A 23017-nucleotide genomic window follows, 5' to 3' on the forward strand; every position below is an offset into this window, starting at 1 on the left:
GCGACATTAGCCTGAAAAAAGAATAAAGGTAGATATGACTAGATAATCAGTCTGACTTTAGTTGATAAAAATTTATTATAATTCCTATGGAATACCTAATTTTAAAAGAAACTACATTCTAATAGGTGAGTTAGCAATAAGATATAGACCCAAATAGCTGATAAATTTGAGACGAGTTATAAAATGTAACCTCAAATAACTGAACAAATTTACTTTAGCCAGAAGTACTTAAAATGACTTATAAATATAGATGAATAATTATCAATACCATTTGGCTTTAGTGCTAATGATGTTCTCATTCACAGTAAGAAAAGAGGTCTAAATGCTAAAGACTTATCTTGGTCAAGGTAAAGATAACCATATTATTAGCAAAAAAATTTGGTTTTCTGTTTAAAACAAGACAAATGCTAATTCAACTAAGAGTTGTTATTTCAGTGCAGACTAAAAGACAGAGGTGCTGGTACATGGGGATCCCCCATGGAAACTGCTTCTGTCACAGATTCATTATACAACTCTGACGTTGGGAATAAATTTTGATAACAGTCCCTGAAGAAGTGTTAATAGCCCAAGATCTAATGTGGATTATGAACAGTTACAATGTACTGATTATTATGTGTTGGTTCAAAGCTTAATAAGAGATGAGCCAAACCTGCACTGTTTTCTCAGTGACATAAAGGACCAAAGTCACCAGGGGTGGAATAACCATCCCTGAATCCTCCTTGATCCTTAAGAGTAAATGCAGTGTTACCATTTTTTAAGTTAACTGGAGTTCTAGAAGAAGTTTTAAAAGTTCCATTTTTAAGTTTTAAGAGGCTGATTTTTTTTTTAAAAAAGGAGGATAACGATATATTTCACTTTCTATTTGTAGGGTCTTAGAACCCATTCTTAAAAAAACAGATTTGAACATTGATGGAGGGCACTGTTTGAGGAGGGAGAACATTAAGACAGCTTCTAAACAACTTTAGTGCCCCCCTGCAAAAAAATCTTTTTCCCGGGGCTTCAGTTTTATGTGATTAAAGATATATTTACACCTATGTAAAAGGTTAAATTTAAGAAATGTAACACATCAAAAAAGTATGAAGGAGAAAATAGTTATAATTTATTCAAATTCAGGACATTATGTGCTCTCCCTATTTCCACATAATAATTACAAAGTAGTTAATTACTAACATGGTACAAGTAGGGAACCAGTCATGGTAGCGGCTCTACTGACTCGGCACTTGTCCCGACTCAAGGCACAGAAAGGTCCAGGCAAGACAGAGCATTCACAAAATCTGTTCCCATGTTCGATTTACAATTAATAAGATTTGTCCAATTTTAAACCATATCTAGCATATAATATAAAAGATAATCTGATATATACAATTGCACAAAGACTTAAAGGAAAACGGAGACCATTTCTACTCTGATTTTATTGAGACTAAATCTGAATATGGACTTTCCATACTGATACTCACAGATTTCCCTTTGGGCAAGTTTCCTTCACAGGCCTGCTTGGAAAGATCCTGACGCCCAATCAAGAGGCAAACAGCTTCCGGCCAGTCTGAAGCGGGCTGCTCCCGACAGTGATAAATCGCATCTCTGATGGGAAGAGCAACTCCAAAGGGAAGAGTTTCCAAGTCTCTTAAAGCGAAACCTTGTGGTGAAAGCGAGGGAGAAAATTTTTCACTTAGACTTACCACTGTCCCAATTATTCTCTGAGTGAAGTTAGTAAACTCTATCCTAACAAATAAGCAAGAAACTGATTTTATTCATCTTACTACCAGACCAGTGTCTTGACTTCAGGGATTAGTATAAAAGTTTTGTTTTAAACAAAAAATTCCTAAAAACTTTAAGAAAAAGACAAACAATCCAATAGGAAAAACACAAAGGACAAAAAGACATTTCCCTGAGAGGAAACACTAATGGTCAATAAACATATGAAAAGATGCTCTACCCAATGAGTGATCAGGGAAATGCAAATGAAAACCACTAGAAAATACAATTTCACACTCATTTGACAGGCACATATTAAAGCCAATCGATACCAAGCGTTGGTAACCATGTAGAGCAACAGTAATTCTCTTCCACAGCCAGCAGTGGTGTATACGGGTCCAACCACTTTGAAAAACATTCAGCCTGTAGAGCTAGGTCCACCCCCATCAACAGACATACAGAAAGTTGTGCACATGGCACCAGGACACAAGCATTAAAATATTCATTAGTAATGTTTCATTATGGCAAAAAAGGGAAGGGAGGAAAGAGCCCAATTGCTACCATCAATAGAATGGATAAATAAGTTGTGATATATTCAAGCAGTAGATCATACAGCAGTGAAAACGAATGATCTTCTGCTACATGAGTCAACATGGATGAATCTTTAAATAATAATATTGAGTGAAGAAAATAAGATAGTAAAAAAGCATGTTTATATTTGTATCTATTTACATAAAGTTAAAAAACATACAACACTAAGCAATATATGAAGTGATAAAACTCAAAAAAAATTGATAGAAGGTAATACAAAATTTAGGTAGGGTACTGTACAGGTACTTTACCTCTAGCGATGGGTGTATGAGAAAAGGATGCCATGCAGGAGCAGAGCCACAGGGCTTTCTACTACACTGGCAATGTTTTATTTCTAATGGTGGGTCACCAGGACATCAATGTTCATTTTATTATTATTCTCTAAATACATTTTATACACTCTTATATGTATACCGTATTTCATTTAAAAAGACTTCAAATCCTCAGGTTAATTAATTTCTTCTGTAATAATTTTCTAAATTTTATAATATTATACATTATTTATTAATATAGAAAGTTGATTAATTATTGAGGTAAAAATGTTACCTTATTTGAGAATAACACTTTTATTAAATACTACATAATATACAAATGAATAGAACTCATATTTTTCAGCATAAGTATCTCATCTGTAATACTATATGACAATTATTGGAATTGTCAAGGAAGCATACAAAAAAGAACAGTGAAAAACTAAGTCATTTAGAACATTCTTTAAATAAGAATTCAGAAACATCCTGTAATATTCATTAAAGCATTACTTTCTAACATACTACTCTATAACATTCTCATTTTTTACATTTTCATATCAGTAATATTTTTTAAAAATTTTAGTTCATTTTTATAGGAAATTTTAGTATTTTACTCAGCTTAAAACCTAAACGCACAGGCTTAGGAAGAGAGAATGAACTCTTTTCCTTCCTTTCCCTTGTCCCAGGTGAATCTGCCTCTTGGTGCATAAAATCCTTGGCCTGTATCATTCAAAAGCATACCCTGAAATATTTACACATTACTTTTAGATTTTGCCAGAAATACTCATTTCTGATAGCCCAGATATTAGTATAGGGAAGCTGTGAGACTGTCAGGGAAAGGAAGGGTGGCTTGATGGGCCATGATCTCGATCCTGTGGGATCCTTCTGTAGAGCGAGAGGCCCTCCCTTCTCACGCCTTCCAGCTCTAGTGAGCTCTGAGGACGCCGGGCCTACTTAGGAAGGAGAGTCCAGGGAAAGGATTTCAAAGACACATGAAAAGTAACAAAGACCACCTTACCTACATTAGTCATCCAGACGACTAATCTCTCAGCTAGACTAGAAACTGATGTAGAATGCCTGAAACTAAACCTATAAAAGAACAAACATGAAGTTATTAAACATGAAGTTATTAAACAGACTGTGTAAAAGCACAATCTGAATAAAAGTCACCTGTTCTCCTCTTGTTCTGCTTGTGACTTCTGTGGGGCTAAAACAAAATGAAACTTTATTTTGATAGTTATCCTGGTAAAGAAAACACATAACATGTAGAAAACATTTGCAAATAAAAATTCATTAATAAACAACTGCTAAAAAATAATAAGCAGTACTCCGGCAGGCTGGAAAGTATAATCATTTCCCTGGGGCTAAAACAGTCCTCTTTAGGCACACTGAAAATGTAAAATTTGTTAGATTTTAAGCAAACTTGGTCTCTAAAAGTCAGATGTGGACTCCAGACTAAAACGGTGCAATTATGTCACCTCTAAAATGAAGCAAGACATGGCCTCTAAAGCACACTTAGAAAATTTTTAATTTTTTTTATTTCAACTCTGATATCAACATCTATAAAAATTTGTTTGGGGAAGCTTAACATTAGACTGACTTACCCATACTTATTCTGGATAAATACTGTGAGGATTCATCAGAAACAGAACTTTCATCACCAAGTATGTAGAGTGCAATACTCTGCATAAGGAGAAAGTTAACATTATTTTTTAAACTATTGGGGCATAATTACATATAGGAAAATTCACCCACTTTAAATGTACAGCTCTGTGTTTTGACAAATGTTATACAATCGTATAACCGCTACCACAGTCACGATACAGAATGCCTGCATCACACCAAAAAGTTCCCTGGTGCCCCTTCGAGTCAATCCACTCCCTCCCCTACACCGAGCGGTGGAAACAACGCATCTTTTTTCTCTCCCTAAATTCTGCCTACTCTACAATGTCATGCAAATGGAGTCATAGAACATGTAGTCTTCTGTACCCTACTTCTTTAACTCAGCACTCCTTTGAGATTCATCCACGTTACTGCATGTATCAGTAGTTTGTTTCTTTTTACTGCTGACGAGTATTCCATTATACAGATGTACCAACCTTTGTTTATCTACTTATAAACTGATTGACATTTGGGTCATTTTTGGTGAGGTACACCCTAACTCTCTAACCTTCTAGGCCTAACTCTTCTCTGCTTCAGCCTTCAAAGTTCTCGTTTGAATACTTGCTACTACCACTAAGATCTACACCTGCAGCTTTTTTTTTTTTCTTCTGAAACAAAGTAGCAGCATGATCTTATTAAAATTTCAGCACAATGCTGGAGGATCTTCAAGTCCTGCATCTAAACCAATACAAGCACTGCAAATGATATATTCCTAAAGCTAGCTGACATCATATCTAACAAAGATATAATATGAATATCTACAAATTGACTACTATTATTTAAGTTGGAGGCTGAACAACTCTGGCTTATCCATATTTCTCTAGCTCCTTTTTGGGTAGATATAACACTGAGTCTAACCCATTTCAGCAGAGTTGGACAGGACCAATATATCTGGTGATTTCACCTGAATGTTTCCACACAAGCAGCAAGGAATGAACAAGTTCTGGAATTAAGCTGCTCTTAATACATTGTGAATGTATTTAACGCCACTGAATTATACACTTAAAAATAGTTAAAATAATAAATATTATATGTATATTTTATCAGCATTTTTTTAAAAAAAAGCAGAATTACCATTCTGCGTGTCAATTTCAGAGCCACAGGGGGTTCTGAAGCCTTTCTCAACATGAAGCAAAACAGAATGCAGAGTAAAGGAAAAGATGGGTGGGGAGCAAGGACATTCATATACTCCAGTGACATTTGGGAGAGGAGACAAAAGATCTGGTTCTCCTCTAAGTCTGGGAAGACTCCATCTCCAGAAAGGTCCACAAAAGACCTGTAGGCAGGCTACTCCACTAGGGGGACCAAGAGAAAGGAATGTGAAGGAACTCACCTTTGCCAACACCCTCTGGTTCTATTTGAAGGTCTGATCTTGGATTAACTATGTATTAACAAAATGAATTAATTTTTAAAAATAAAAATTATTTTATTTTTAAAAATTCAAGTAGGATTTTTTGTAGCTATGGACAAGCTGATTATAAAGTTTAAATGAAAAGGCAAAGGAATTTAAATAGCTAAAACAATTTTGAAAAAGAAAAGTAATGGAAGGAAAAGCCATACTAACCAATTTTAAGACTTACTATAAAGCTACAGTAATCAAGAGTGTGTGGACCACAACACAGATCAATGGACCAGAATAAAACGTCTAGAAACAGACCCACAAGAATGCGGTCAACTGATTTGTAACAAAAGTGCAAAAGAGAAAGAACAGTGCTCTCAACAAATGCTGTTAAAAGAATTGAACATCCAAATGGAATAAAAATCTCAACATAAACCTCACATCTTATAAAAATTAACAAAATGGATCATAGATCTAAATGTAAAACATAAAACTGTAAAACTTCTAGAAGAAAACTGGAGAAAATCCTTGTGACCTAAACAATGAATTTATAGACATGACACCAAAAGCACGATCCATAAAAGAAAAAACTGGATAAACTGGCTTTGTCAAAATTAAACATTTTTGCTTCACAAAGGAAACATTAAGAGAACAATGGAACATGACAAACTACAGGAGAGAATACTTGAAATCCATATATCTGACAAAACCTCATATCTAGGAATACTCAAAATATCACTAGCCATTAAGAAAATGCAAATTAAAACCACAATGAGATATCACTACACATCTATCAGAATGACAAAAATTACAAATCATGAGAATACCAAACACTGACCAGGATGCAGGGAAATTGGAACTCTCACACATTGATGGTGGAAATGTAAAATGGTACATATACTCTGAAAAACAGTTTACAGTTTCCTAAATATAAATATATTAATCTTAAATATATACCTACTATATGGCCATCAATCACACCTCTGGGTATCTACCCTAGAGAAATGAAAACTTTTGTTCATACAAAAAAGCTGGACATGAATGTTTACAGCAATTGTATTCATAATTGCTAACAACTAGAGTCAACCCAAATATCTTCAATGGATGAATGGATAAACCAATGTGATATATCCACACAATGTATAGCTGGCACTCAGCAATTAAGTGCAACAAACTGCTGATACAGCAACACTTGGATGAATCTCAAAAGCATGAGGGAATTTTCTGAGGGGGGTGATGGAACTGTTCTGAATCCTAATTATGGTGGTGATTACATGAACCCTACATTTGTTGAAATCCTCACAGCTATACACAAAATGAAAAAAAAAAGTTAATTTAACTGTATGATAATTTAAAAAATTATACTGAAAGAGAAAAAGAAAAAAACAAACAAGTTCAGCAACACTTTGAATACATACCAAGACTACAAGTCTGCTTCTTTCACAGATGACGGGGAGGTAAGGATAGGGTGGCATTCCTTCACCCTTCAGACAAGAACTCACCCACTGATAAATACTTGGTGGCTCAGAAGTAAAAAATGATGGATGATGCATAAATCCTGTTTGTCCTTTAAAATTAGATAAATTTTATAAAGATACATTAATACAATACTGTTTTATTCTAAAGGAAAAATAACCAACAATACCTATCATTTGAAAAGAACCAGAATAACATTTTTCCATAGTCTCCAAAATGCTTCACGTTTTCTGCCACAGTAAGTAACTGACCATATTACAATATGTGGAATTTAATTGACTAATATTTTATCCAATCCTGGAAGGAAATGTAGAAAATTCTTGTGTTCAAGGCATATAAAGAATCTAACCAAAAATTTCTGCCCTAACCCTAAAGATGAGAAAACAGACAAGACACCCAGGATTGTGCTCTGTTTTAACAACTGGGCCCCAATCCTGAGTCGCTTTAACTCAGGGTCTAAGACAGTACGGTGGTTATGGAACCGTTCTGTATCCGTACTGTCCAATATGGCAACCACTAGCCCCATGTGGCCACTGAGCACTTGAAACGTGGCCGGTGCAACTGAGGAAGTGAATTTGTAATATAATTAACTTAAATAGCGCATGGCAGGTGGCTACCAACTGGGCAGCACAGGACAGCAAAGCGCCCTTGGCACCGGAAGCTCGAAGCTTTTGCAGGGCAGAAACTTAGGGATGAGTAACATTTTCCCCCTACACTGAAGAAATTATGGCTTACTACAAGTCAGAGATCAAACACTACAAACTAAAATCTGCCTAGTGGAAAGACACTGCCCCTGAGTTAGAGGCTAATGGTAAGAAATATATCCTCTGCTATTCACCAAGAAAAATACAAGCAAATGTCACTACATTGTTTGGAAAACCTTTAACAGCACACTTACCTTGATCAATTGTACACACTTGTCCAGTAGTTCTGACAAGTGTTGGGTAATCTCTATAGTAATGATCTACATAAGCCTCCAATTTTAAGTCCCTAAAACAATAAGAACATATAAAAAAGAAATGACAAGGAAGGTATTATAGCATTTTCCTCCCAAGAGTTAGAAGGACTCATCAGTTGAACTTTTCAATTAAAAAAATTTACTTATGAGAAAGAAGACAACCAGATCTAGAGCCTCTGTATTCTATTTCTGGACTTTAAAGTGCCCAGAATGACAAATGGAACCCAAACTCCTTTTGCTAGATGAATTTTGTGGATAAAACTACTGTGAAAACACTGTGGTCCATTTTCTCCTGTTTTAATTTATTAGCTGTGTGATCGTCAGCAAGTCAACTCTATGAATCTCAGTATTTTTTCTTCTAGAAAATGGAGAAACACCAGTTAACTCACTCTCAAGTTTTTAAGATTAAATAAGATAATATGTGTGAGAAATACTTTACAAAATGTAAAACATTTTACAAATGTTACCTGTTTCACAGAGCCATGATTAGGGTTTGAAAATCATTTCATTACAAAAGTATTTTCATCATAGTAATGATTTGTCATTAAGAGAAACTGACCATCAATTAAAACTGCCATGTCTCAGAAAAGAATTTCAGTATCTCAAGGAAGATAACAGAAATTAGAAAACATACCTACAACCTTAACGCAGAGGTTGGCATTTTGATTCAAAGTTAACTTTCTTTATCACCAAGGGTCACAAAGGCTCAAATAACACCTAAGTATGACCTTCCCAGTTCAGTGCCAAACACAAGGTGCTAGAAAGGCTTTTAAAAATATTATCAGAACAATCTTATTATGGATCCACTAAGAGAGCCTGAAAGACGGGGAAGACCACAGACTGAGACAACAAAAGAACAGCAAAGACAGCCCACAACTAGCAGACGACACCTGTTCTTAGAAACAAACTTGAGCAAGTTTCCTCATCGCTGAAACAGGGATTGTAATACCTACTTTGACAATTCCTACATGTAAATTACGATTTTGTTCGCTGTAAACACTATCTGAACATAGGCATTACTACGAAAACAGCAGGTGTCATTACAGACCTTTCACCACAGTCATCGTGTCAAAATGAAAGCTAAGCAGGTCATCCTCACCGTGTAACACACTCTGGTGTCTTCCCCCTCATCTTAGGACAAAGACCAGCAACCCCAGCATGACCCACAGGCCCTTACATAGTGGATACCTCCAAACAATTCTGTGGTTTATAGAAAATGCTGTGGTTTGTTGAGACGGTAGATTTCAGAAATTTATTTACAAGCTTCCTATATGATATTCATGGCTAAGATCAAGTCAGCTAACGACCTCTTGAAGTTTCTAATCTACAAACAACATTTACCTTGCCAACTGAACGAGAAGTTCAACAAGTGAACGAATTCCTTCTCCCATTAGAGTGTTCAACTTAAGCTCCTCATAGACCAGGTGAAGAACAAAAAAAATTGCAGGTATGTGAGTGAAAAGAAGTGTAGAAGAGTCCAAACTGAGATTCTGTGACAAATCCTCATCCTTCATCTGTGAAACTTCCAAAGGACTCAAACATAAAGATCTATTCAAAAGATGAGACTCAACATTCTGGTGGTAGTCTGAATTTAGTAAATATTCCCAGTCCTGAGAAGAATAAAAAGGATATTAACTTTTTAAATAATCCCTCCTTGTAATGTCATTATTAAAAAAGAAAATCAAATTCACTTAAAACAATTCAAGTTCCATTTTCACATTAAGTTGTTAATAATATGAAAAATCACAATGCTGAAAAATTAGAACCAACACTTAAAATAGTGAAGCAGTTTCCAGGTGCCAGCAATAAATATTAAGACAAGCCACCTTTAAAAACCACTTGAAAAAATGTAGTCACACTCTTTTAGGGAAGAGACTTTGGAAGAAAAATCCTACTACCTAGGTAGAGATTGAGAGAGAAAAATTTAAGATTATCTTAGGCAATGTCTTATGAGCCAAAAGTAAAGAAGGAAAGGTGGGAAGTGTAGACAGGCAGGTATAAGGACCACTGCATTGATCTGGGTTTTAGTAAGAGGAGAGGTCTACTTGTAACCAGCTGGTATATGTATCTTTCAATGTTTATAAGATGATGACGCTAGTAATGTGCCTAATAGTCAACTGAATTTTATATTCAAACTGTGCTACACTTTAAAAGTATTAAGTGTGTTTTAGTTTCTACTTGTGATTTATTGTATTGTGTTGAGAGAATGTGGTCTATGGTTTTGTCACAACTTGGAATTTACTGGTGCTTTTGTCAGTCTTAATACAGTGTGTTATTCTAACTTAAAAACTCTTGGAACAGATATAGAACCAACCATAAAAGTAAAAAATTTATAAGTTAGACAACCAAAATAAAATATTCTGCTCACCAAAAGACACTGTTAAGCCACATACTGGGAGAAAATATTCCCAAAATACACATATGACAAAGAATGTCATATCTAAAATATATAAAGAACTTCTACAGCTTAATAAATATTTTTTTAAATCCAATTTAAAAATATGTAAAACACCTGAACAGAAACTTCACACAAACATATGTAAGTAGCTAATAAGCATATGAAACAGTGTCTAACATCATTAGTCATTAGGGAAAGGCAAATTAAAACCTCTTAGAGAAACTGCTTTCCACACATCCAAATGGTTAAAAGGAAAAAGACTAACAGCAAATACTGGCCAACTCATATATTACTCGTCAGTGTTAACATGGTATAACCAGTCTGAGAACCAGCAATGACCCAACAAGTTCACTGCTAGGTATTTAGCCAAGAGAAATGAAAATATGTGTCCACAAAGACTTATTACTGAACGTTGGCAGCAGCTTTACACGTAACAGTCAAATAACGGAAATGGGCTAGATATCCATCAGCGGAAGAATGAATAAACAAACTACGGTATATTCATACTACCCACCAATAAAAAGGCACAAACTACTGATATCTGCAACAACATGGATGAATCTCAAAAGCATTATGCTGAATGAAAGAAACCTTACGCCAAAGATTACATACTATATTCCTTCATTTATATCAAGTTCTAGAGCTGGCAAAGCTAACATATGACAGAATTCAAATCAGTGGACGCTTTGAGAAGAAAAAAATGATTTAAAATGGCACAAGAGAGCTTTATGGAATGATGGAAATGTTTTGTTCTTCAGAGGAGTGTGGGGTTACACGAGTGTGCATTTGTCAAAATTTATCAAACTGCATATTTAAGATCTGAGCATTCCATTTATGTAAATTAAACCTCAATTTTAAAAGAATGTTTTGAAACAACAAGAATACACCCATGGAATCTGATACGTTTGAAAACCTAAATTAAAGAAACACTGCCTAAAAAGGCAAATGCTGTCACTTTAGGTGATCAATTGGCAGTAAAACATCTATAAACCCAAATTTAAATCACACAGCATTATGTATGTTTAGTAATTTTTAGATGATCATTAAAGACAAAAGTGAATAAATAGCCACAGAAAATGTAACAGGTCTTGCCCTTCAAAATAGCTGTCATTCAGTATTAAAATAAGTAAAAGGTGTTAGAAATACACGCAAATCAACAGGAACACTACAAATGTGAGGGACCAGTATAATACTCACAGATTAATTTTTATTAGCAAGAAAAAACAATGCTTACATCATCAGATCCCGTCTCAGAAGGTCTTGCTTTTTTGGGTGCAATGACTGGGGAAAGTGATCCTTCAAAGTCAAACTGGAAGATAACCCCAAAAGAGAAGACAAAATCATGTAAATTTATCACTGACAACTGATCAACTTAAATGATTCTGAAATCAGTTCTACCAATTATGGAAACTGAGGAATATCACCAAAACTCATTTTCTCATCTGGAAAAACATGGTACGAAAACCTTTCTTCTAGGGTCATTGTGAAGATTAAATGAAATCATCTATGTAAAGCACCTAGTCCAGTGCCTGGGCTCACAGGTACTGCAACGGTAGCTTCCTTTCCTCCCCTACTTCTCTGATGACACAGATCTTCACTCCACTGGTAGAAAGAACAAGGACCATTAGCTATACCCAAAATACGCCAAGTCTCAAAGAATCAACCCAGTGTTAGCCAAATGTCAGAACTTAGCAGACATTTATTTAGAGTCTGTCTGCAGTGACAGTCTAACAATTCTATGGCAGAGATGGGTAGCTACTCTCCAAAATCTGTGTTCTCCTCTTTCTCCTGGACCCACAGCCAGGCTACGTACCCCTGCCCACTCACAGTCAGGTGTGGCCCTCTGACAGTGTGATTATGAATGAAAGGAGATGTCACCACTGCCAGGCCCAGTTCATGAAAACCTCCCATTCATGCTCCCCTAGGCTCTTTCCCTTGTATCTAGCATCAACTCTAAGGCTACCTTTGAAGCCTCACATTGAAGAAGACAGATGCTCCATCAGCCTGGGTCCCTAATAACCATGAGGCCTGTTTACCTGCTAAATACTGTTATATGAACAAGATGCACATTTTTATTGTGTGTGAGCCATTATATCTTTTGAGAGCTTTCTGTTATAATAGTTAGCCTATCCTAATGCAGTTACATAAAAGCAATTTTCTAAAAGTTCAGTCTTATTCAATTCCCTCTGGCATAGCCTTTGCCACCTGCTACTTTACACAGACAGTGAACTACCAACTAATCAACCATAACCCTATAAATAGCAATAGCTATTTTCCTACGCTATAAAAACTTACATATTTATCAATTAATCTCATTCATCTGAAAGTTGATTTCTATATAAAAACTAAACATAGATAGCAATAATTTTTAAAACTGAATGTTTAAATATAAAACCGCATAAAGTACTTTTTTAAACTGAATAAAGTAATTTTTAAAACTGATCAAGAGAACAGGTTTTCTTGTGAAGCATTTAAATAAAACACAGCCCAACTTACACACAATATTATCAAAAAACAAAAATAACAAGAGCAAAATCAAAGCAACAGATGAAATGATAGCTATCTTACCTAAAACTTCAACCAAATGTAGCGTACGTGTGTGCACGCGCGCACACACACACATAGTCTAAGTCCCACAGTCAGAAAGAATGTCCCAGCTATGGTTATCAGATTCATTAAGACCTGGAGTTATGGGAAAGGACAGTGGAGATTGTCTGATACAGATACCTCTTTGTGACATATATGGCTCTGTCTTATTTTCATTATTTTACTATGTCACAGGTTAGCCAATCCTGTTATATAGTTCTGTGGATCCCTGACCTTGATCTATCATAACCTGGATATAAAATATTCATTTATCTGCCTTCCCCTAGGACAGTCAATTCCATGAGAGGAACTATCTGTCTTCCCTAATGCGTATCTGAAAAGCCTGGCTTCATGCCTGGCCCACATCAGGGACTCAATATCTATCTAATGAAAATATGAGTATCCCAAAGGACAGAACAGTTAACCCTAGATGCAACCACTCACAGAATGTAAGAACCAGAAAGAAACATCTGGCCCAGTCCTCTCATTTAACTAATTAGTAAATTAAGGAAGGCCCAAAGAAATGCCAAAATCACAGAGCTAGTCATTGGCAGAAATTCGGTACTCTACCCTCCACCCTATTACTTAAATGAAAACAAAAAAGAGATATATCTGGACAAAGCAAAATAAAAACCATTTGCCACTGAGGACCATTTCATCCTGAGCTTTGACAGTGAGGACAAAAGACAGCAGGGTTTAACTATGCAGTCCTACAAATAAATGTCAGAGCTGATTTCCTCGTTCCTTCCTTTAGGGCTATCATGCAATAAGTAAATCAAAGAATCATGTTCCTCTTTACAAAAGAAAAAAACTGTGGGTGCTCAGTCCTAACCACAACATGGAAACACGAGGGGGCACTGGCTCTCTGCTAGAGAATGGGGCACAGTGATCTGTATTCCTCAACAAGTTCCACAGGACAGTAACATACAAAAACTACAAGAAGCTGAAGTGGACTTATTCATATTGTAGAAATCCTTGGTTTCTATAATGCACAATTTTTTCATATTTAATAAAAAATGGAAAAATCTGGAATGTAGTAGCATTCATGCAATTGTTTGGAATAAGAAAATTGTCCCTATTTTCCCAGGAAAATTTTTCCCAAGGAAATTGCAGAGGGCGATTCTTTCATATGATGCAACAGACACAAAATGTTAAAAATAATACTTCACTCAGGTGGAAAAGGGCATTCATTCAACAAATGTTCACTAAGCACCCATCTATGCCAGGCACTACTGTAGGTCCTAGAGATAGAGTAGTGAACAAAACCAAACAAAAATCCCTGCCCACACAGAATTTACCTTCCTGTGGGAGGAGAAGAGACACACAAACAAAATAAATAAAATATACAGCATATTACATTTAATTAGTGCTAAGAGGAAAAAAAGGTAAAGGGGATAATAAGGGGGGCATGGAGAGTAGGTACAATTCTACACAGAATGGACAGGGCAGGTTGCACTGAGGTGACATCTGGAAAAGGCCTCAGCTTGTCTTGTCTGAGGGAAGTCATTTTCTCCAGGGGTAACAGCAAGTGCAAAGACCCTGAGGCAGGAACATGCTTGGTGTGTTCAGGGGAAACAATGGAAACCAGTGTGGTGGGTACAATGTGAGCAAGGCAGGGATGAGTAAGCAGTAAAACCAGACGTAAGAGAAGCTGGGTCACATGGTGTCTTGCAGGCCTTTGGCTTTTACTGAGTAGGATGGGAAGGCACTGGAGGGTTCTGAGCAGAGGAGTGGCTTGATCTGATTTTATTGGACAGGATTACTTTGGCTGCTAGGTGGAGAGGAGAATGAAACAGGTAAGCCATGAAATGCAAGTCAAAAAATAAAAACTATAAATGACCAATGAGAATTTTAAAAAGTCATTCCCATTTACTTACACAGAAATGACATAATAGCTCTGAGTTGGCAAAGGTTCACCCCACTCAAATGTGGTGAAATGGGCACCTTTAAATGATGCTGGTGAAAATGTTGACTGCACAACCCTTTTTGAACATTACTTGACCTAGTAATCCCTCTTTTAGGGTTCAATTCTTGGGAAATGACTAGAGATGTACAGATTTACATATAAAAGAATGTTTGCAAATTACTCATAAGAAAAAAACTGGTTCAACAATGTTCAGTTATTAGCTATTAACCATGATAAAACCACATGGTAGCCTATAAAATGAAGGAGGTTTTTTGAAGAATTTTTAATGATATGGGAAATTTTCATTGATATCATGTTTATCTATAAAGCAACAGCAAAATGTTTAGAGTGGTTGTCTCTGAGTAGTATTATTTTCCTCTTAATTCCTCCATTTTCCAAATTCTCCTCAGTAAGCATGTATACTTTCATAATAAAGAAAAACAAATGATTTTTTTTAATGGATTTGCTGGTAGGAAACTAAAATGTATAGACAAGTACAGCCGAGTTACCTGGAGAAAGGTAAGTGTGTTCTACAGTGATTTCTTCAGAGTGACCCAGGCAAGGTTGTCCTGGGAGTGATCTCCAGAGGCAAAAGGAAATCACCAATACTGAAGACGCTACCCTGATTTTATAAATAACCTATTAAGGGCCTGGAAGAAAGTTTCTAGGGAGGGAGATGAGGAATGCAGCTTTGTATCATTAGCAGATTAGATACTTAGGCTAAAGCACTTTAAATCTCCTTCAAACCAAACCTTCCTCCTCACAGACCAAGCAATTGTGTGTGAAAAGACAGTCTGGGCTTCAGAAAAGAACATTGTCATGAGTCAGAAGATACAATGAAGGCCCAGTTTTGAGCAAATCTCTAGTCTGTGATTTCTTCGTGATTCAGTTTCTTCATCAATAAAATCAAGACTATTACTACTAATCCGAGCATAACCTATAGCCATTTTACAAAGATGAAATGAGAAATAATAGCCAAAGTGCTTTACCATATTATGAAAATGCAATAATTCTAATTACTAGTAAAATGTTATTAAATAGTAATGATATTTGACTTAAAATGTATAGATAAAATAAGCCTTAGCATTATTCCATTTTGTTGAATGAGGTATGCCCATTAGTAAACTGATATGTTATATACTCTGAATTCTGCACAACCAATTATGCAAACATCATTGGTGGATTTGTTTTTTGGTTTGGTTGCTCTCTTCTTTCTTCCTTTCTTTATTTTTTATTACATTTAAAAAAATTTTTTAATAATTATTTTTTATTTTTTATTTTAATTATTTTATTTTATTTTATCTTCTTCTTTCTTTCTTTCTTTCTTCTTTTTCTCCCTTTTATTCTGAGCTGTGTGGATGACAGGCTCTTGGTGCTCCAGCCAGGCGTCAGGGCTGTGCCTCTGAGGTGGGAGAGCCAAGTTCAGGACATTGGTCCACAAAAGACCTCCCAGCTCCACGTAATATCAAATGGTGAAAATCTCCCAGAGATCTCCATCTCGACACCAAGACCCAGCTTCACTCAACGACCAGCAAGCTACAATGCTGTACACCCTATGCCAAACAGCTAGCAAGACAGGAACACAAACCCACCCATTAGCAGAGAGGCTGCCTAAAATCATAATAAGGTCACAGACACCCCGAAACACACCACCAGACATGGACCTGCCCATCAGAAAGACAAGATCCAGCCCCTCCCACCAGAACACAGGCACTACTCCCCTCCACCAGGAAGCCTACACAACCCACTGAACCAACCTTAGCCACTGGGGGCAGACACCAAAAACAACGGGAACTACGAACCTGCAGCCTCTGAAAAGGAGACCCCAAACACAGTAAGTTAACCAAAATGAGAAGACAGAGAAACACACAGCAGATGAAGGAGCAAGGTAAAAACCCACCAGACGTAACAAATGAAGAGGAAATAGGCAGTCTACCTGAAAAAGAATTCAGAATAATGATAGTAAAGATGATCCAAAATCTTGGAAATAGAATGGAGAAAATACAAGAAATGTTTAACAAGGACCTAGAAGAACTAAAGAGCAAACAAACAGTGATGAACAACACAATAAATGAAATTAAAAATTCTCTAGAGGGTATCAACAGCAGAATAACTGAGGCAGAAGAACGGATAAGTGACCTGGAAGATAAAATAGTGGAAATAACTACAGCAGAGCAGGATAAAGAAAAAAAAATGAAAAGAATTGAGGACAGGCTCAGAGACCTCTGGGAGAACATTAAACGCACCAACATTAGAATTATAGGGGTCCCAGAATAAGAAGAGAAAAAGAAAGGGACTGAGAAAATATTTGAAGAGATTATAGTTGAAAACTTCCTTAATATGGGAAAGGAAGTAGTTAATCAAGTCCAGGAAGCACAGAGAGTACCATACAGGATAAATCCAAGGAGAAACATGCCAAGACACATATTAATCAAACTATCAAAAATTAAATACAAACAAAAAATAATAAAAGCAGCAAGGGAAAAACAACAAATAACATACAAGGGAATCCCCATAAGGTTAACAGTTGATCTTTCAGCCCAAACTCTGCAAGCAAGAAGGGAGTGGCAGGACATATTTAAAGTGATGAAGGGGAAAAACCTACAACCAAGATTACTTTACTCAGAAAGGATGTCATTCAGATTTGACGGAGAAATTAAAACCTTTACAGACAAGCAAAAGCTAAGAGAATTCAGCACCACCAAACCAGCTCTGCAACAAATGCTAAAGGAACTTCTCTAGGCAGGAAACACAAGAGAAGGAAAAGACCTGCAATAACAAACCCAAAACAATTAAGAAAATGGTAATAGGAACATACATATCAATAATTACCTTAAATGTAAATGGATTAAATGCTCCAACCAAAAGACACAGACTGGCTGAATGGATACAAAAACAAGACCCATATATATGCTGTCTACAACAGACCCACTTCAGACCTAGGGACACATACAGACTGAAAGTTAGGGGACGGAAAAAGATATTCCATTCAAATGGAAATCAAAAGAAAGCCGGAATAGCAATTCTCATATCAGACAAAATAGACTTTAAAACAAAGACTATACAAGAGACAAAGAAGGACACTACATAATGATCAAGGGATCAATCCAAGAAGAAGATATAACAACTGTAAATATTTATGCACCCAACATAGGAGCACCTCAATACATAAGGCCAATGCTAACAGCCATAAAAGGGGAAATGACAGTAACACAACCATAGTAGGGGACTTTAACACCCCACTTTCACCAAGGCACAGATCATCCAAAATGAAAATAAATAAGGAAACACAAGCTTTAAATGATACATTAAGCAAGATGGACTTAATTGATATTTATAGGACATTCCATCCAAAAACAACAGAATACACTTTCTTCTCAAGTGCTCATGGAACATTCTCCAGGACAGATCATATCTTGGGTCACAAATCAAGCTTTGGTATCTTTAAGAAAATTAAAATCGTATCCAGTATCTTTTCCGACCACAATGCTATGAGACTAGATAACAATTACAGGGAAAAAATCTGTAAAAAATACAAACACATGGAGGTTAAACAATGCACTACTTATTGACCAAGGGGTCACTGAAGAAATCAAAGAGGAAATCAAAACATACCTAGAAACAAATGACAATGAACACACGATGACCCAAAACCTATGGGATGCAGCAAAAGCAGTTCTAAGAGGGAGGTTTACAGCAATACAATCCTACCTTAAGAAACAAGAAATATCTCAAATAAACAACCTAACCTTACACCTAAAGCAATTAGAGAAACAAGAACAAAAAAACCCTAAAGTTAGCAGAAGGAAAGAAATCATAAAGATCAGATCAGAAATAAATAAAAAAGGAATGAAGGAAACAATAGCAAAGATCAACAAAACTAAAATCTGGTTCTTTGAGAAGATAAACAAAATTGATAAACCATTAGCCAGACTCATCTAGAAAAAAAGAGAGAAGACTCAAATCAATAGAATTAGAAATGAAAAAGGAGAAGTAACAACTGACACTGCAGAAATACAAAAGATCATGAGAGATTACTACAAGCAACTATATGCCAATAAAATGGACAACCTGGAAGAAATAGACAAATTCTTAGAAATGCACAACCTTTCGAGACTGAACCAGGAAGAAATAGAAAATATGAACAGACCAATCACAAGTAATGAAATTGAAACTGTGATTAAAAATCTTCCAACAAACAAAAGCCCAGGACCAGATGGCTTCACAGGCGAATTCTATCAAACAGTTAGAGAAGAGCTAACACCTATCCTTCTCACACTCTTCCAAAATATAACAGAGGGAGGAACACTCCCAAACTCATTCTACAAGGCCACCATCACCCTGATACCAAAACCAGACAAAGATGTTACAAAGAAAGAAAACTACAGGCCAATATCACTGATGAATATAGATGCAAAAATCCTCAACAAGATACTAGCAAACAGAATCCAGCAGCACGTTAAGAGGATCATACACCATGATCAAGTGGGTTTTATCCCAGGAATGCAAGGATTCTTCAATATATGCAAATCAATCAATGTGATACACCATATTAACAAATTGAAGGAGAAAAACCATATGATCATCTCAATAGATGCAGAGAAAGCTTTAGACAAAATTCAACACCCACTTATGACAAAATCCCTCCAGAAAGGAGGCATAGAGGGAACTTACCTCAACATAATAAAGGCCATATTTGACAAACCCACAGCCAACATCATCCTCAATGGTGAAAAACTGAAACCATTTCCACTAAGATCAGGAACAAGACAAGGCTGCCCACTCTCACCACTATTATTCAACATAGTTTTGGAAGTTTCAGACATGGCAAGCAGAGAAGGAAAAAAAAAGGAATCCAAATTGGAAAAGAAGAAGTAAAGCTGTCACTGTGTGCAGATGACATGATACTATACATAGAGAATCCTAAAGATGCTACCAGAAAACTACTAGAGTTAATCAATGAATTTGGTAAAGTAGCAGGATACAAAATTAATGCACAGAAATCTCTTGCATTCCTATACACTAATTGATGAAAAATCTGAAAGTGAAATTAAGAAAACACTCCCATTTACCACTGCAACAAAAAGAATAAAATATCACGGAATAAACCTACCAAAGGAGACAGAAGACCTGTATGCAGAAAATTATAAGACACTGATGAAAGAAATTAAAGATGATACAAATAGATGGAGAGATATACCATGTTCTTGGATTGGAAGAATCAATAGTGTGAAAATGACTATACTACCCAAAGCAATCTACAGATTCAATGCAATCCCTATCAAACTACCACTGGCATTTTTCACAGAACTAGAACAAAAAATCTCACAATTTGTATGGAAACACAAAAGACCACGAATAGCCAAAGCAATCTTGAGAAAGAAAAACAGAGCTGGAGGAATCAGGCTCCCTGACTTCAGACGATATTACAAAGCTACAGTAATCAAGACAGTATGGTACTGGCACAAAAACAGAAATATAGATCAATGGAACAGGATAGAAAGCCCAGAGATAAACCAAGCACATGTGGTCACCTTATCTTTGATAAAAGAGGCAAGAATATACAGTGGAGAAAAGACAGCCTCTTCAATATGTGGCGCTGGGAAAACTGGACAGCTGCGTGTAAAAGAATGAAATTAGAACACTCCCTAACAGCATACACAAAAATAAACTCAAAATGGATTCAACACCTAAATGTAAGACCGGACACTATCAAACTCTTAGAGGAAAACATAGGCAGAACACTCCATGACATAAATCACAGCAAGATCCTTTTTGACCCACCTCCTAGAGAAATGGAAATACAAACAAAAATAAACAAATGGGACCTAATGAAACTTCAAAGCTTTTGCACAGCAAAGGAAACCATAAACAAGACAAAAACACAACCCTCAGAATGGGAGAAAATATTTGCAAATGAAGCAACTGACAAAGGATTAATCTCCCAAATTTACAAGCAGCTCATGCAGCTCAATATCAAAAAAAACAAACAACCCAATCCAAAAATGGGCAGAAGACCTAAATAGACATTTCTCCAAAGAAGATATACAGATTGCCAACAAACACATGAAAGAATGCTCAACATCACTAATTACTAGAGAAATGCAAATCAAAACTACAATGAGATATCATCTCACACTGGTCAGAATGGCCATCACCAAAAAAATCTACAAACAATAAATGCTGGAGACGGTGTGGAGAAAAGGGAATCCTCTTGCACTGTTGGTGGGAATGTAAATTGATACAGCCACTATGGAGAACAGTATGGAGGTTCCTTAAAAAACTAAAAATAGAACTACCATATGACCCAGCAATCCCACTACTGGGCGTATACCCTGAGAAAACCATAATTCAGAAAGAGTCATGTACCACAATGTTCACTGCAGCTCTATTTACAATAGCTAGGACATGGAAGCAACCTAAGTGTCCATCGACAGATGAATGGATAAAGAAGATGTGGCACACATACACAATGGAATATTACTCAGCCATAAAAAGAAACAAAATTGAGTTATTTGTAGTGAGGTGGATGGACCTAGAGTCTGTCATACAGAGTGAAGTAAGTCAGAAAGAGAAAAACAAATACCATATGCTAACACATATATATGGAATCTAAAAAAAAACAATGGTCATGAAGAACCTAGGGGCAAGACGGGAATAAACACGCAGACCGACTAGAGAATGGACTTGAGGATATGGCAAGGGGGAAGGGTAAGCTGGGACAAAATGAGAGAGTGGCATGGACATATATACACTACCAAATGTAAAACAGATAGCTAGTGGGAAGCAGCCGCATAACACAGGGAGATCAGCTCAGTGCTTTGTGACCACCTAGAGGGGTGGGATAGGGAGGGTGGGAGGGAGGGAGACGCAAGAGGGAAGAGATATGGGGATATATGTATAACTGATTCACTTTGTTATAAAGCAGAAACTAACACACCATTGTAAAGCAATTATACTCCAATAAAGATGTTAAAAAAAATTATGCAAACATTACATTTTAGATAACAACATTTTAGATAACAACAGAATATCTCAGGAGGAAAAACAATTATCTGTACTTACATTCCTTGTCCATGCTAAGCGGTCTGTGTTATAACCCATCATGTTCATGAGACAAGTCACAAATAAGTTCCACTCTGAGTGATAACTGGGTCCTCCCGGAGCACTGTGGACACTGTACCACTTGACAAGCATCTGAACAGCTACTTCTTTTGGCAGGATAAATTTAATTGCTTGCAAACAAGTTTGTACTATTGAAAGCAAAGATTAATTTTAGTATGCTTCCTATGCATGCATTTCTTTTCCCCTTTTACTAAGAACATTTTTTAATTACTACTATATAAAGGCCAAGTACTATGAAAAAAGAACTGCCATTAAAGAGCCAATGGGATGCAAATCTGACCTAGCCAATCAACTGACACTGAATTTAACAGGGCTTGCGAGAGGTCTCAGGGCAGCTTTCTGATCATTAATTTTGGATCAGAAATAGAGTAACCAAAGAGCTGAGATTACCTAAGACAGAACTGATTGACATCCATGGCCCTGACAGTTATTAACAGTTCCCCATTTCACTCTCAAAAATGTCCTAGTTTGGACAATAAGTTAAAGGCCATTCTAACAAAAACATACAATTTCCACATTAATAAATTCATATAAAATATTGCTTCAATACTTCAGTAAATATGTAATAATCAATATATACCTCCTCAAATAGCAATGCTTACCTAGCATTAAAATATGTTCTGAATGATTGAACATTCTGGTTAACCAAAGCTTTATAACTTTTCATTATTTCTGACAGCATTGTTTCTAAAATGTTTTACATGCTCTCTGATCAATCAATACCATGAAAACTATAACTTTCTTAATGACTCAATATCATTAGTATGACTATCACTTACAGTGCTACACTGTCATACAGCGACCCCCTCAGGGTGGCAAGGGCTACTGCTATAAAGAGGCCTGGGTCTGCTTTTAGTAGGAAATGGCCCCAAACTGCAATGCTTGTGTATCCTCCCATAATCTCTTTAGAGGATTCTTTTCTTCCCTTCCCACTGGCACTGTCACCGGGGCCCATCCTCAGCAGCATATGCTTTTTCTCATCAATTTGCTATGTGTGTGCATACACAGCAAAGGTTGGAATCAAATGAAA

The 23017-nt window shown here is 36.2% G+C and overlaps 1 protein-coding gene across 5 annotated transcripts in view; it reads right to left on the reverse strand.

The window, feature by feature from the left end:
* Positions 1–23017, reverse strand: part of ANAPC1 (anaphase promoting complex subunit 1) — a 102623-nt gene that overhangs the window by 50762 nt on the left and 28844 nt on the right. For all 5 annotated transcript variants that reach the window (XM_057558011.1, XM_057558010.1, XM_057558009.1 and 2 more), the window contains exons 17-25: positions 21928–22115; positions 11605–11679; positions 9314–9582; positions 7913–8004; positions 6957–7105; positions 4142–4220; positions 3708–3744; positions 3556–3626; positions 1458–1636 (exon numbers count right to left, since the gene is read on the reverse strand). In XM_057558011.1, coding sequence (XP_057413994.1) covers positions 1458–1636; positions 3556–3626; positions 3708–3744; positions 4142–4220; positions 6957–7105; positions 7913–8004; positions 9314–9582; positions 11605–11679; positions 21928–22115 — 1139 coding nt within the window. The remainder of the gene's footprint in view (positions 1–1457; positions 1637–3555; positions 3627–3707; positions 3745–4141; positions 4221–6956; positions 7106–7912; positions 8005–9313; positions 9583–11604; positions 11680–21927; positions 22116–23017) is intronic.

The sequence above is a fragment of the Balaenoptera acutorostrata genome, chromosome 12, assembly GCF_949987535.1.
Source record: "Balaenoptera acutorostrata chromosome 12, mBalAcu1.1, whole genome shotgun sequence".
In the NCBI taxonomy this organism is placed as follows: Eukaryota; Metazoa; Chordata; class Mammalia; order Artiodactyla; family Balaenopteridae; genus Balaenoptera; species Balaenoptera acutorostrata.